The sequence below is a fragment of the Oryx dammah genome, unplaced genomic scaffold (assembly GCF_014754425.2).
Source record: "Oryx dammah isolate SB20612 unplaced genomic scaffold, SCBI_Odam_1.1 HiC_scaffold_10, whole genome shotgun sequence".
NCBI classification, from domain to species: domain Eukaryota; kingdom Metazoa; phylum Chordata; class Mammalia; order Artiodactyla; family Bovidae; genus Oryx; species Oryx dammah.
In genome coordinates, this window is record NW_024070194.1 from 60405933 (window position 1) to 60419004 (window position 13072).

The window sequence follows — 13072 nt, forward strand, 5'->3', positions numbered from 1 at the left end:
TTAGAAAACAATAATAGTTCTAAAATTTAACTTTTTCAAGAGAATATCTGCCTTATTTATGAAATTACGTGTACGGCTGTGACCATTTTCAGGCCATTTCTGTATAGAAAAATATACATATTAAGAAGCCATTTACATTACATCAATCATTTAAGTATAACTGCAACTTGCCACTTAATTAGCAGCGATAAAGAAGTTCTTTATTATCCATTCTCATCTGTCACCATCTGTCTTTTTCCTGCATGTTTTTGCTTTTACAGCTGGTGTTAAAAGCTGACAACAGCAAGGTAAATACTTTAAAACATTTAGTATATGCAATACATTAAATGTATATTTTCTAAAATTCACATACAATCCTGAAATTAAAAAAGAAAAAACACAATTACTTTCAATGCTCTACTATAAATTTCAACTTTTAAAACTTTTTAGAATGTTACCTCAGATATGAAAACATGACATATCTCTATCATATCTTAACAGAAGCAGGGAAAGACGCCAATGTTATTAAGTTTAAGAAAATGAGAGATTTCTTTTCTAAATGGATTAGCATTTCAAAGATACGATTAAAAGCTCAAAAATGCAATTTTAGCAGTACAAAATGAGGTCTTCATTACAAAGAAGAAATAACTGAATTCTGCCAGTCACATTCAAAATGTGAATGAAGTTACATCAAAAATTACACTTTTACGAGAATTCCTTGGCAGTTCAGTGGTTAGGACTCAGCACTTTCACTACCATGGCTTGGGTTCAACCCTTGATTAGGAAACTAAGATGCTGCAATTCGTGTGGCATGGCCAAAAAAAAAATTTACAGTTTTACTATTTATTTTCCAAAATATCATAAAAATAATATATAGTAAATTTATTACACATAAAATAGCAAATTTAGCATTTGCTTTTCTATCTAATTTTTTGTTACATGAGGAAAAAGGAAAAAAAAATTTAGGACTTGAAAATCTTGAAATCCAAAAATAACTTAGTTTTAAATATATGAATATACTTTTTAATGAAGAGTTCAGTGACTAAGCAATCTTTCTATGTATTCAAATTATGTCCTGGCAGATTTTGGGTATAATTTTTATCATCATCAAAAGTTTGAATAGGGTAAAGGAAATGACAGCATTTCCCCCTCGTTTACTCCTAGGAATAAAAGGGCAGAATGGGAGGTGGGGGAGAGAAGGAGGCCTTTATTTTATACTTTATTAAATATATTTGTTTGGAACAGTTTTGAACATTTGTATTACTCAAAATATTTACGTCCATGATAAAAATTATACAAAGTAAAAACCTAGAATATTTGGCTAACTGATTCTAAAGTTTAGCTGAGTTATTCTGTTCTCCAGAAAACAGTATTGCCATATATTAAAACACACCATGCCTTGTTAATTCTGAATATCAGTTAAATAGCAAATTATTTTTTCAGTATAAGTATGTCCCAAAAGAATGCATAAAACATATTTACACTGAAAAAAAAAATAGTTGTTTAACTAAAACTCAAAATTGGGTATTCATAATTACCAAAAGATATGGGGCTTCTCTTGTAGCTCAGTCAGTAAATAATCTGCCTGCAGTGCAGGAAACCCGGGTTCGATCCCTGCATTGGGAAGATCGCTTGGAGAAGGAAATGGCAACCCACTCCAGTATCCTTGCCTGGAAAATCTCATGGACAGAGAAGCCTGGTGGGCTGCAGTCCATGGGGTCGCAAAGAGTGACTAACACTTAACTTATGTAGGCTGAGTAAATGTCTACTTTAAATGTCAAGCTTCATAATAAATGCATTAATATCAGTAATCATTATTTACTGAAAACTATTTAGCTCCCCTAAAAATTACTCAGTACTTGTTCACTTACTAAAAATGTATACAGTTCTAGTGTTCAACTGGGAAAGATAAATAAAAGCAATTTATAAAATAGAATGACTTTTCTATTGAGCATAAAGGAAAGGAAAACTCCAGCTTTTATTTTCGCCCCAAACTTTTAACTTTATTCCACATCTATTTTAACATTTAAAAAAATTACAGTTCAACTTTAGAAGCACAGGTCATAACACAAAAGGAAAGCGAAGGTCCCAGGAACATTTTAAGGAGGAATATTAGTCTTTGAAGTAATCTTAGTACAGCAACTAATCATAAAATAACCTCTATTATCCAACAGTTAAAAGGAAAAAGTAAATTCATTTATAAAACTTAACTACTATTGATCATCATAAGAACAAGTATTTCAACTAAAACATCATAAGTAATACCTTGCTGGAAAGGACTAGCAGCTGATACAGTCGTTCCTGGATTTCTTCCACCAGGCTTTCTTCCCCTTTGACCTGAGCTGTGAGCTGAAGATTTCTTCCCTTTGCCCTCTGACCCTCTAGCCTCTGAAACATCTTTTGCACTAGTAGTGTGAGCAGAGACTTCCTGGAAATTTGCATTCGTAAATCGAGCTGCAGTATCTTCCAAGCGCTTCAAGGATCCAGATATAGAGTTGCTACTAGTGCTTGTATAAGTCTAACATTTTGATTGAGAAAGGAAGTAAAAGGAAAAAGAATTTATTACAATTTGTCTACAAGCAGAAGATGGTACATTAATAATAAATAATTATTGGACTTGTAAAATAAAAATACGAAAACTTCAGCTATAAAAATAACTCAGTCTGCCTAAGAAAATCAAGCAAAAGTTTGGAATCTGGTATAAATATTTCTTTTAAAAATATAATTTATAACATAGCCGTTTGAGCATCAAACTGCAGCAATTAGTAAAAGTACCTATTAGTTGTTTTATTTAGTGACTCAGAGTAAGCAATACAGATATTTGTTTCTCAGGAAGCATCATTTTCAACAAGGACATTCCACTTCTAGACATGAAATTTAAACCAGTTTTAGTGCTCAGAACAGGAAGGCAACACCTAGAAAGAAGCAAGGTGCTACGATTTCATTAGTGGGCCACATCCATGAGATTGTAAGGACCAAGGCAATGGCACCCCACTCCAGTACTCTTGCCTGGAAAATCCCATGGACAGAGGAGCCTGGTGGGCTGCAGTCCACGGGATCGCTAAGAGTCGGAAACGACTGAGTGACTTCACTTTCACTTTTCACTTCTATGCATTGGAGAAGGAAATGGCAACCCACTCCAGTGTTCTTGCCTGGAGAATCCCAGGGACGGGGGGAAGCTGCCGTCTATGGGGTTGCACAGAGTCGAACACAACTGAAGCGACTTAGCAGCAGCAGCAGCAGCATAGGTCAGAGCAAGAACTTTTAAAATTGAGGTGAAGGCTACTTTTGAAAAGGGAAAGCTTAAAACCCCTGAAACAGACACCGTTTTTTCCGAGTATTAAGTAAAGGAAACAGTTACATTTTGCAGTTAAGATTTCTAAATATTAAAAGTACAATTATACGATGTAACTGATTCTCAATCATCCCCTATATTTAGTTGTGGGGGAAGGGGGAGGCCAGATAAAGACTGAGTAAATGGTTTTCAGTTTTTAATAACCATTTTAATATAAGGTGTGTGCAAATAATGACCAATTAAATAACTATGAAAGTATGATGCCAGATGTAAATTAATCAACATGCTTTGAAATGAAAGGTTTGTTTCATCCAAAGAGTGTTGTCATTGTTAAACTGGTGCCTGGACTATAACTAGACCTAAATTTCTGTTGAATAAATGAATACTCTTCTAATACATCTACCTGAAATCTCTGATGGAACACAAGTCAAAAATCTGAAAATATGCAAAACTGAAATTTCCCAAACATAACAACTACTCAATACAAAACATCAGATAAATTCAAAAAAACGAGAAAATGACAACGATAAAATCAGGTTACCAAATAATTTTTAGCAAATCAATGTTCAAAGAAAGTAACAAGAGAAAACTTCAAATGTTCTGAAAACCAAATATTCTTTACTATTACTTTTCTGCTACGTGCCTCCCTGGTGCTACACCCATCCCATAACATCACACCCAAGAACAGATTTTCATCATCAAATACAAAAGACATAATATTATCTCATAAAAATTAATCACTGTTGTAATAAACTATAATACACAAATAAGAACAAAGTTTTTAAAGTATGTTTCAAGAGAAAACAAACTCCCATTTAACAAACCAATCATATTTAAGCTGATTAAACTGCATGGATGACCTCAGAAATGTGAACCTTTCCCATCCAGATAACTCACTTTGGAAATCGCCTGAAATTTCCTTTTCAAATATTTTTCCCCCAATAATTCGAGCTGATTTTGAGGTTTTCCATACCACTCATCTGACCCTAATGAAGTTTAAAAGTCATCTAAAGAAGACTTTAAAATGCTCAAACTACTGCACAACTGCACTCATCTCACATGCTAGTAGAGTAATGCTCAAGATTCTCTAAGCCGGCTAGGCTTCAGCAATCCGTGAACCCTGAACTTCCTGATGTTTAAGCTGGTTTTAGAAAAAGCAGAGGAAGCAGAGATCAAATGGCCAACATCCGCTAGATCATCAAAAAAGCAAGAGAGTTCTAGAAAAACATCTATTTCTGCTTTATGTGGATCACAATAAACTGTGAAAAGTTCTGAAAGAGATGGCAATACCAGATCACCTGACCTGCCTTTTGAGAAATCTATATGCAGGTCAGGAAGCAATAGTTAGAACTGGACATGGAACAACAGACTGGTTCCAAATAGCAAAAGGAGTACGTCAAGGCTGTATATTGTCACCCTGCTTATTTAACTTCTATGCAGAGTACATCATGAGAAACGCTGGGCTGGAAGAAGCACAAGCTGGAATCAGATTGCCAGGAGAAATATCAATAACCTCAAACATGCAGATGGCACCACCCTTATGGCAGAAAGTGAAGAGGAACTAAGAAGCCTCTTGATGAAAGTGAAAGAGGAGAGTGAAAAAGTTGGCTTAAAGCTCAACATTCAGAAAATGAAGATCATGGTATCCGGTCCCATCACTTCATGGCAATTAGATGGGGAAACAGTGGAAACAGTGTCAGACTATCTTTTTGGGCTCCAAAATCACTGCAGATGGTAATTGCAGCCATGAAATTAAAAAGATGCTTACACCTTGGAAGGAAAGTTATGACCAACCTAGATAGCATATTCAAAAGCAGAGACGTTACTTTGCCAACAAAGGTCCATCTAGTCAAGGCTATAGTTTTTCCAGTGGTCACGTATGGATGTGAGAGTTGGACTGTGAAGAAAGCTGAGCACCAAAGAATTGATGCTTTTGAACTGTGGTGTTGGAGAAGACTGTTGAGAGTCCCTTGGACTCCAAGGAGATCCAACCAGTCCAACCTAAAGGAGATCAGTCCTCGGTGTTCAGTGGAAGGAATGATGCTAAAGCTGAAACTCCCAATACTTTGGTTACCTCATACGAAGAGCTGACTCACTGGAAAAGACTCTGATGCTGGGAGAGATTGGGGGCAGGAGAGAAAGGCATGACAGAGGATGAGATGGCTGGATGACATCACTGACTTGATGGACGTGAGTGTGAGTGAATTCCGGGAGCTGGTGATGGACAGGGAGGCCTGGTGTGCTGTGATTCATGGGGTCGCAGAGTCGGACACGACTGGGCAACTGAACTGAAAGACGACTTTTGAAGGTGTTCTTCATTCAAATACTCTATGTGTCAAGTAAGGAAAAGGAGAGAAAACTGGGTAGAATACCACCAACAAAAATAGACTAGGTTTCCTGGTGGCTAAGGGGTAAACAATCTGCCTGCCAATGCAGGAGACACAGGTTCAATCCATGGGTCAGAAGGATTCCACATGCAGGGAGCAACTACTTATGCACCACATCTACCCGAGCCTCTGGTCTAGAGGCCAGGAGCAGCAATACTGAGTCTGGGTGTCACACAACTGAAGTGCAAATGCTCCAGAGCCTTTGCTCTGCAAAAAGAGAAGCCTGCGCACTGACACTGAAGAGTAGCCCCCACTTGCCATAACTAGAGAAAACTCATGCAGCAACAAAGACACAACACAACCAAAAATTAGTAATTAAAGCTATAAAAATAAAAAGGCTATCTGTTTCCACATATCCATCTAAATTAAGGCTAGTGAATCACCTTCAAGTTAGGTTTCAGCAGTATGTGAATATAGAGATGTACAAGCTGGATTTAAAAAAGACAGAAGAACCAGAGATCAAATTGCCAACATTTAAAGGATCATGGAGAAAGCAAGAAAAACACCTACTTCTGTTTCACTGATTACACTAAACCCTCTCATAACAAACAGTGGAAAATTCTTAAAAGAGATGGGAGTAACAGAGCATCTTAACTGCCTCCTCAGAAACCTGTGTGCAGGTCAAGAAGCAACAGTTAGAACTAGACATGGAACAATGGACTGGTTCAAAATTGGCAAAGGAGTATATCAAGGCTGCACATTGTCACCCCGCTTGCTTAACTTATATGCAGAGTACATCATGTGCAACACTGGGCTGGACGAATCAAACGCTGGAATCAAGATTGCGAGGGAAAATATCAACAATCACAGATATGCAGATTGCATCACCCTAATTGCAGAAAGCAAAAAGGAAGATGGCTACTGCAGCCACAAAATTAAAAGATGCTTGCTCACTGGACAGAAAGCTATGACAAATCTAGTCAGCATATTAAAAGCAGAGAAATCACTTTGCCAACAAAGATCCTTCTAATCAGAGGTATGGTTTTTTCCAGTAGTCATGTACAGATGCAAGACTTGGACCATAAAGAAGGCTGAGAGCCAAAGAATTGATGCTTTCAAATTGTGATGCTGGAGAAGACTCTTGAGAGTCCCTTGGACTGCAAGGAGATCAACCAGTCTATCCTAAAGAAATCAACCCTGAATACTCATTGGAAGGACTGATATTGAAACTGAATCTCCAATACTTTGGCCACTTGATGCTAAGAGTCAATGCACTGGAAAAGACCCTGATGCTGGGAAAGATGGAGGGCAGGAGAAGAAGGGAGGTAGAAGGGATGAAATGATTGGATGGCATCACTGACTCAATGGCCATGAATTTGCACAAACTCCAGGAGATAGTAGAAGCCTAGCATGCCGCAGTCTATGAGGTCACAAAGAGAGAGACACAACCTAGCAACTAAACAATAACAATCCTTCCCGAGTCACTTAATAGGATATCCTTGCTTGCCCCATAACTATACAATGTCCATAAATCCAATGAAAACATGATATTTGGAAGAAAAGATATTACAAAGAAAGTAATTAATGAAAATTACACAAATTTTAGTGACCAAAGTAGTAATAAATTAATCATAACATTTTATTTTTCATAAACCTCAACACCTAAGTTTCAAAAGATATCACAGCTTTCTTAATCAGAAAGAAAAAACTTTCAGCCAAAGATTCTACCACTTAAAAAAATTATACATAATGAAAAGGGAAAAAAAAGAAAAGGAAAAAAAAGGCTCTACAGGTTTTTCTCAAACAGTCCTCTACCTTAATGCCAAGTTTGTAACTTAAGAGTATTTGTTTCACAACATGCTATTTAAATAGTATGACACTGTGGAGTTCCATTACAACATACAATCAATCAAAACCAAGAAGGTGGAGAAAAAAACTGTAGGTAGGAGGACAGCCAAGGGAAACACAATGAGTAGGCTCCCAACATCACAAACCTCTGTTTTCTCAGTCAGTTTCACAACCTACATAACTCTTAGATATAAGCATCTCACTGCTCTGAGAGCCATGACAGTGCTTAAAAATACATATTTTTCAAATAATTGGCCATAAAACACAAATTAACTACTTCAAATGGTACTCAACTAAGTAAATATAGCCTTGCTTATTTTCATTTCTACTAGAGGTAAAATGGGTTATCTGGCTATAGTGACAGTCTTTAGAGAACTGCATAAACATTTTGTGATTTATAGGTAACCTAATGAATCTTTCAGGATAGACATTTAAAATATGTTTGATTTTTGTTTCATAGCTAACTATAAGTATTAGTCCTCAGAGAGACATTTAAAACATGTTTGAGTTTTATTTCATAGCTAACGATAATTATTAGTCCTCAGATTAAACCAACATACCTACTAAACAGCATTAATTAGGAACAAAAATATTTCTAACTTCAAACCAAAATTTTTATATTCATAATTAGTCAAAGACTATCAGAGTTATCCAAAGAAATGGCAGTTACGTTTTTAAAGGTATAGTTAGTTGTCTTATGTTTTATTCTACAAAGCTCTATAATCCATGTTTGGGAGAGGAGGCACAGAGGGAATGAAAACGACCATAGCTATGCCTTCCACCAACATGATGAAACAGAATAATGTTGGTTAAATGTGTTTTTAATGATGTACTATTCAAGCCTCTCATAAAATTCACAAATTTTTCAATAGCCCAATTCTTAAAATACAACACAGACACTACCAAACATGAAGCACAGAAACTGTAAACAAAACAAAAAGATCCACAGAATGGGAAAAAAATACTTGCAAATGAAGCAACAAAGCATTAATCTCCAAAATATACAAAGAGCTCATGCAGCTCAATATAAAAAAACAAACAACCCAATCAAAAACTGGGCAGATGGTCTAAATAGACATTTCTGTACGTCCTTCAATGAAGACAGAGTCCCTGGTAGCCCAGCTGGTGAAGAATCCACCCGCAACACAGGAGACCCCAGTTTGATTCCTGGAGAAGATCCCCTGGAGAAGGGTAGGCTACCCACTCCAGTATTCTTGGGCTTCCCTGGTGGCTCAGTTGGGAAAGACTGTGCCTGCAATGTGGGAAACCTGGGTTCGATCCCTGGATTGAGAAAATCCCCTGGAGAAGGGAACAGCTACCCACTCTAGTAATCTGGCCTGGAGAATTCTGTGGACTGTATAGTCCATGGGGTTGCAAAGAGTCAGACACCACTGACTGACTTTCACTTTTCAAAGAAGACATACAGATAGCCAAAAGGCACATGAAAAGATGTTCGGCATCATTAATTATTAAGAGAAATGCAAATCACAACTACAATGAAGTATCACTTGAAACCAGTCAGAATGGCCATTAACAGTAAATGCTAGAGAGAGTCTGGAGAAAAGGGAAGCCTCCTACACTGTTGGTAGGAATGTAAACTGACACAGCCATTATGGAGAACGGTATGGAGGTTTTTGAAAAAAAAAAAAAAAAACTACCATATGACCCTACAATTCCACTCCTAGGCAAATACCTGGAGAAAACTGTAATTTGAAAAATTACATGCATCCCACGTTCACTGCAGCACTATTTACAATAGCCAGGACAGAGAAATAATCCAATTGTCCAACAACAGAGGAATGGATAAAGAAAATGTGGTACATAGAGACAATGGTATATTACTCAGCCACAAAAAAGAACAATATAGGGACTTCCCTGGTGATCCAGTGGCTAAGACTCTGCACTCCCAATACAGGGAGCCTGGGTTCAATCCAGATAACATGAATATTTCTTAAAAAAAAAAAAAAAAAAGAATATAATGCCATCTGTAGCAACATGGAAGGAACCAGAGACTGTCATACCGAGTGAAGTAAGTCAGACACAGAAAGCAAATATCATGATATCACTAATCTGTGGAATCTATAAAAAAGGGCACAAATGAACTTAATTCACAAAACAGAAGTAGAGTCACAGATGTAGAAAACAAACATATAACTTACCAGGAGAAAAGGAAAACAGGGATAAACTGGGAGACTGACTGATAAACATGCACTACTATATATAAAGCAGATGCCTGATAAGGACCTATGTACAGCACAGGGAACTCTACTCAATACGCTGTCACGGCCTATACGGGAAAAGAACTCTTGGAAAGACTGTACATATGTATATGCAGAACCAATTAACTTCGCTATACACCTGAAACTACCAAAACATTGTTGATCAACTATATTCCAATAAAAAATTTTAATTAAAATAAAAACATGAGACACACAAAGAAGAAAGACTTTTTTAACGTGTCAGTGACCTATGGGACAACATCAAGAAGCCTTATTTACATGCTACTATAGTACCCCAAAAAGGGGGTGGGTGGGTGGGGTGGTGCTGTGGGGACAGAAGGAAGGAGGAAAGGACTTTAAAATAATTATAGCAGAGGGGAAAAAAAGAAAAAGTGCTTTGAATAAACCTATAAACTTTAATGAAAACTATATAACCTACAGATCAACTAACTCCAAGTATAACAAATAAGAAGAAAAGTCCATGGATGCACATCATAATTATATAGTTATCACTAAAAACCAAAAATAAAGAAGAAACTATAAAAGCAGCTGGGGGGGTGGTGGTGAGGGAAAATGTCTACGTTCTAAGAAACAAGGATAAGGATGAAAATAGATTTCTCCTGAAAAAGATGTAAGGTAAAAAAAAGAAGAGTAAAATCTTCAACCTAAAATTCTAAAGTGAGCTAAAATATCTTGCAAAAACACAGGCAAAATAATTGCTTTACAGATTTTTTTAAAAAGCTGACAAAACTAATCACCAGCAGTTAACACCATAGAAAACCCTGCAGGTGGTCTTTTAGGAAGGAGGACAACAATGCAGATGTGAAATACACAAGCTCAGAGCACGAGAAACAATAACTACATGGATGCACAGAGAAGGTTTTTTAATTACTTAAGTCTCTTTTTAAAGTAACCGATGATTTAGAGCAAAAATAGGAACAATTGTGAGGTTCATAAAACATGTAAAAATTTTAAAACATCACAGAAACAGGTCCAAAGAAAAAAGGGTAGGAATGAAAGTATATAGTTGCAAGGTTCTTATGTGGTATGTGAAAAAGTGTAATATTTCTTGAAGGCAGACTTTGACAAGCTAAAGATGTATAAACCCTAAAGCAACCAATAAAAATAACACAATGAAAAATTATTACTAATCAGCCACAATGGAATCACCAAAAATGGTCAATGAGGAAAAAGAAAGAAAATGAAAAATGATGGACAAATTAAAAAGGATTAACAAAGGATAGATTTAAATACAACCATATCAATAATCACATTACATGCAAATTACCTGAACACTCCCATTAAAAGGCAGAGATTATAACAGTGAAAAAAGAAATTCAAGACTTCACGTTGCCTACAAAAAAAACCCATTTAAACAATAAATACAGAAAGATATTAAAAGCACAGGAAAGACATAGCAATCTGACACTAATTCAAAGAAATCTGAATTCATAACATTAATATGAAAGTACATTTCAAACAAGGAATATTACCAGGATAAAGATGTTTATTCATCAAGAGAATATAAGAATCCTAAATGTTCTATAACTAATAAGAGACCTGCAAAATAAATGAAGCAAAAACTGAAAAGAAAAAAACAAAGAAATAACAAAATGTACAGTTACAGTAAGAGAGGTTCATTTCCTTCTCTCAATAATTGACTGAACAAATAGAACAAAAATATAAAAATAAATAAAGGACATAAAGAACTTAAGCAATGTAAGTCAACTTGACCTAATTCTATGAATTCACATTTATAAAAAATCTTCATAAAGTAAGAGCAGAACAAATAAATATTCTTTTGAAAAAGCACACATAAAAACAGATAATCCATGTTCTGTATCATTAAAAAAAACAAATTGAAAATGAATTACAACACAAAGGTACTGAATGAGAAGTCAGTAAGATGTGAAAAATTTCTAAAATATTTCAACAGTAAATGAAATGCTTCTAAGTAACGTACAGTCAAACAAGAAATCAAAAGGAAGCCATAAGATATTTGTTCAAATAAGTAAAATGAAAATACAAAATGCCAATACCATAATTTACAAGTGGAGCTTAGAACAAAGCTTTTAGCCTTAAATGTCCATACTAGCGCTTCTAGATTCTAGTCAGCATTTAATAAGGAACTTTGAAGCCTTCATCCCATCCTAACAAGTAAAAAGCATAAGAAACTGAAAAGTTAGTAACTCTTTATTGATGCGTCAGAGAAGTCACGCCACAGGGCAAACCCCCAAAATGTGACAGACAGATATAGAGGATCACAGCATAGCCAAACAGAAATCTCCATGGCAACCAGGATCGGAGGAGGAAAACCTCAAGTGTGACTAACAGATTGCTGAAGGTTCAGCGTGTGCAAGTCTGAGAGATAAAAACACTCAGGACTCAATCACAGGGAAGCCCTCAAACTTTCCAAGTTTCACCTCCAGGATACCTACCCAAGTCTTAATAGTGAATACCAGAAGAAAAAATACATGCATGCTTCCCTTAGGGAAGAGGGGAAAGAAAGATTCTGAAAAATGCTAAGGTTTTCTATTCTTCTTAGTAAGACCTGTTCTCAGGAATCTACTCTACCAGAGCATCATCTGCTGGGGTTGTATCAGAGCTTCAAGTAGGTGGAGGAAGGGAAATATCCAACTACAACCCCAAAGCAGGGTAGAGGGTGAGGATCACTCATGGTTCACAGTCCAGGAGCACAGGCTCACCAAAAGACTGAGAACTAACCACAGGAATATAGAATGCTTTCTGCCCCTCTTAACATCACATTATTTAAAAAGGGCTACTTATCATACTCGCTTTTAAGGCACACTAAAAGACACATATACAGCATGAGAAGAATAAACAAACATCAGAACCAGAGACAGATATGGCAGGATTGTGGGAATTACCAGCCCAGGAATTTTTAAAATTATGATTAGTATGTTAAAGGTTTTAATGTAAAAAACAGCATGCAAACAACAGATGGATATTGTAAGCAAAAAACGAAAAAGAAACTCTAAGAAAAAATTAAAGAATCTTTGAGATTAAAAACTCTGTAACAAAAATGAAGACTTTGATGTACTCATCAGCACACTGGGCAAGGAAGGCTGAGAAAAGCATCTCAGAGATTGAGGATATGAAACTAGAAACTTCGAAAAACGAAGTAAAGAGAAAAAACAACTAAGAAACACAGAACAATATCCAAGAATCACAAGACAACTATAAAAGGTATAAACACAGTTGGAGTGGGAGTAACAGAAGGAAAACAAAGGAACACAAGTAATTTTGAAGGAATAACCAAATTAAAGCCAGAAACCAAATGACAGATCCAAGAAGCTCTGGGAATACCAAGAAAGATAAAGGCCAAAAAGCAAGCAAACAAACAAACAAAAAAATAGGCACATCATACTGAAAATGCAGAAAAT

General features: G+C 36.0%; 1 protein-coding gene across 4 annotated transcripts in view; it reads right to left on the reverse strand.

The window, feature by feature from the left end:
* The window catches only part of MLLT10 (MLLT10 histone lysine methyltransferase DOT1L cofactor), a 215874-nt gene that overhangs the window by 67334 nt on the left and 135468 nt on the right, over positions 1 to 13072 (reverse strand). For all 4 annotated transcript variants that reach the window (XR_005722521.1, XM_040248590.1, XM_040248589.1 and 1 more), the window contains exon 10: positions 2245 to 2497. Coding sequence is in view for 3 of the 4 variants with exons in the window: in XM_040248590.1 (XP_040104524.1) it covers positions 2245 to 2497 (253 nt within the window). In the remaining variant the exon portion in view is untranslated. The remainder of the gene's footprint in view (positions 1 to 2244; positions 2498 to 13072) is intronic.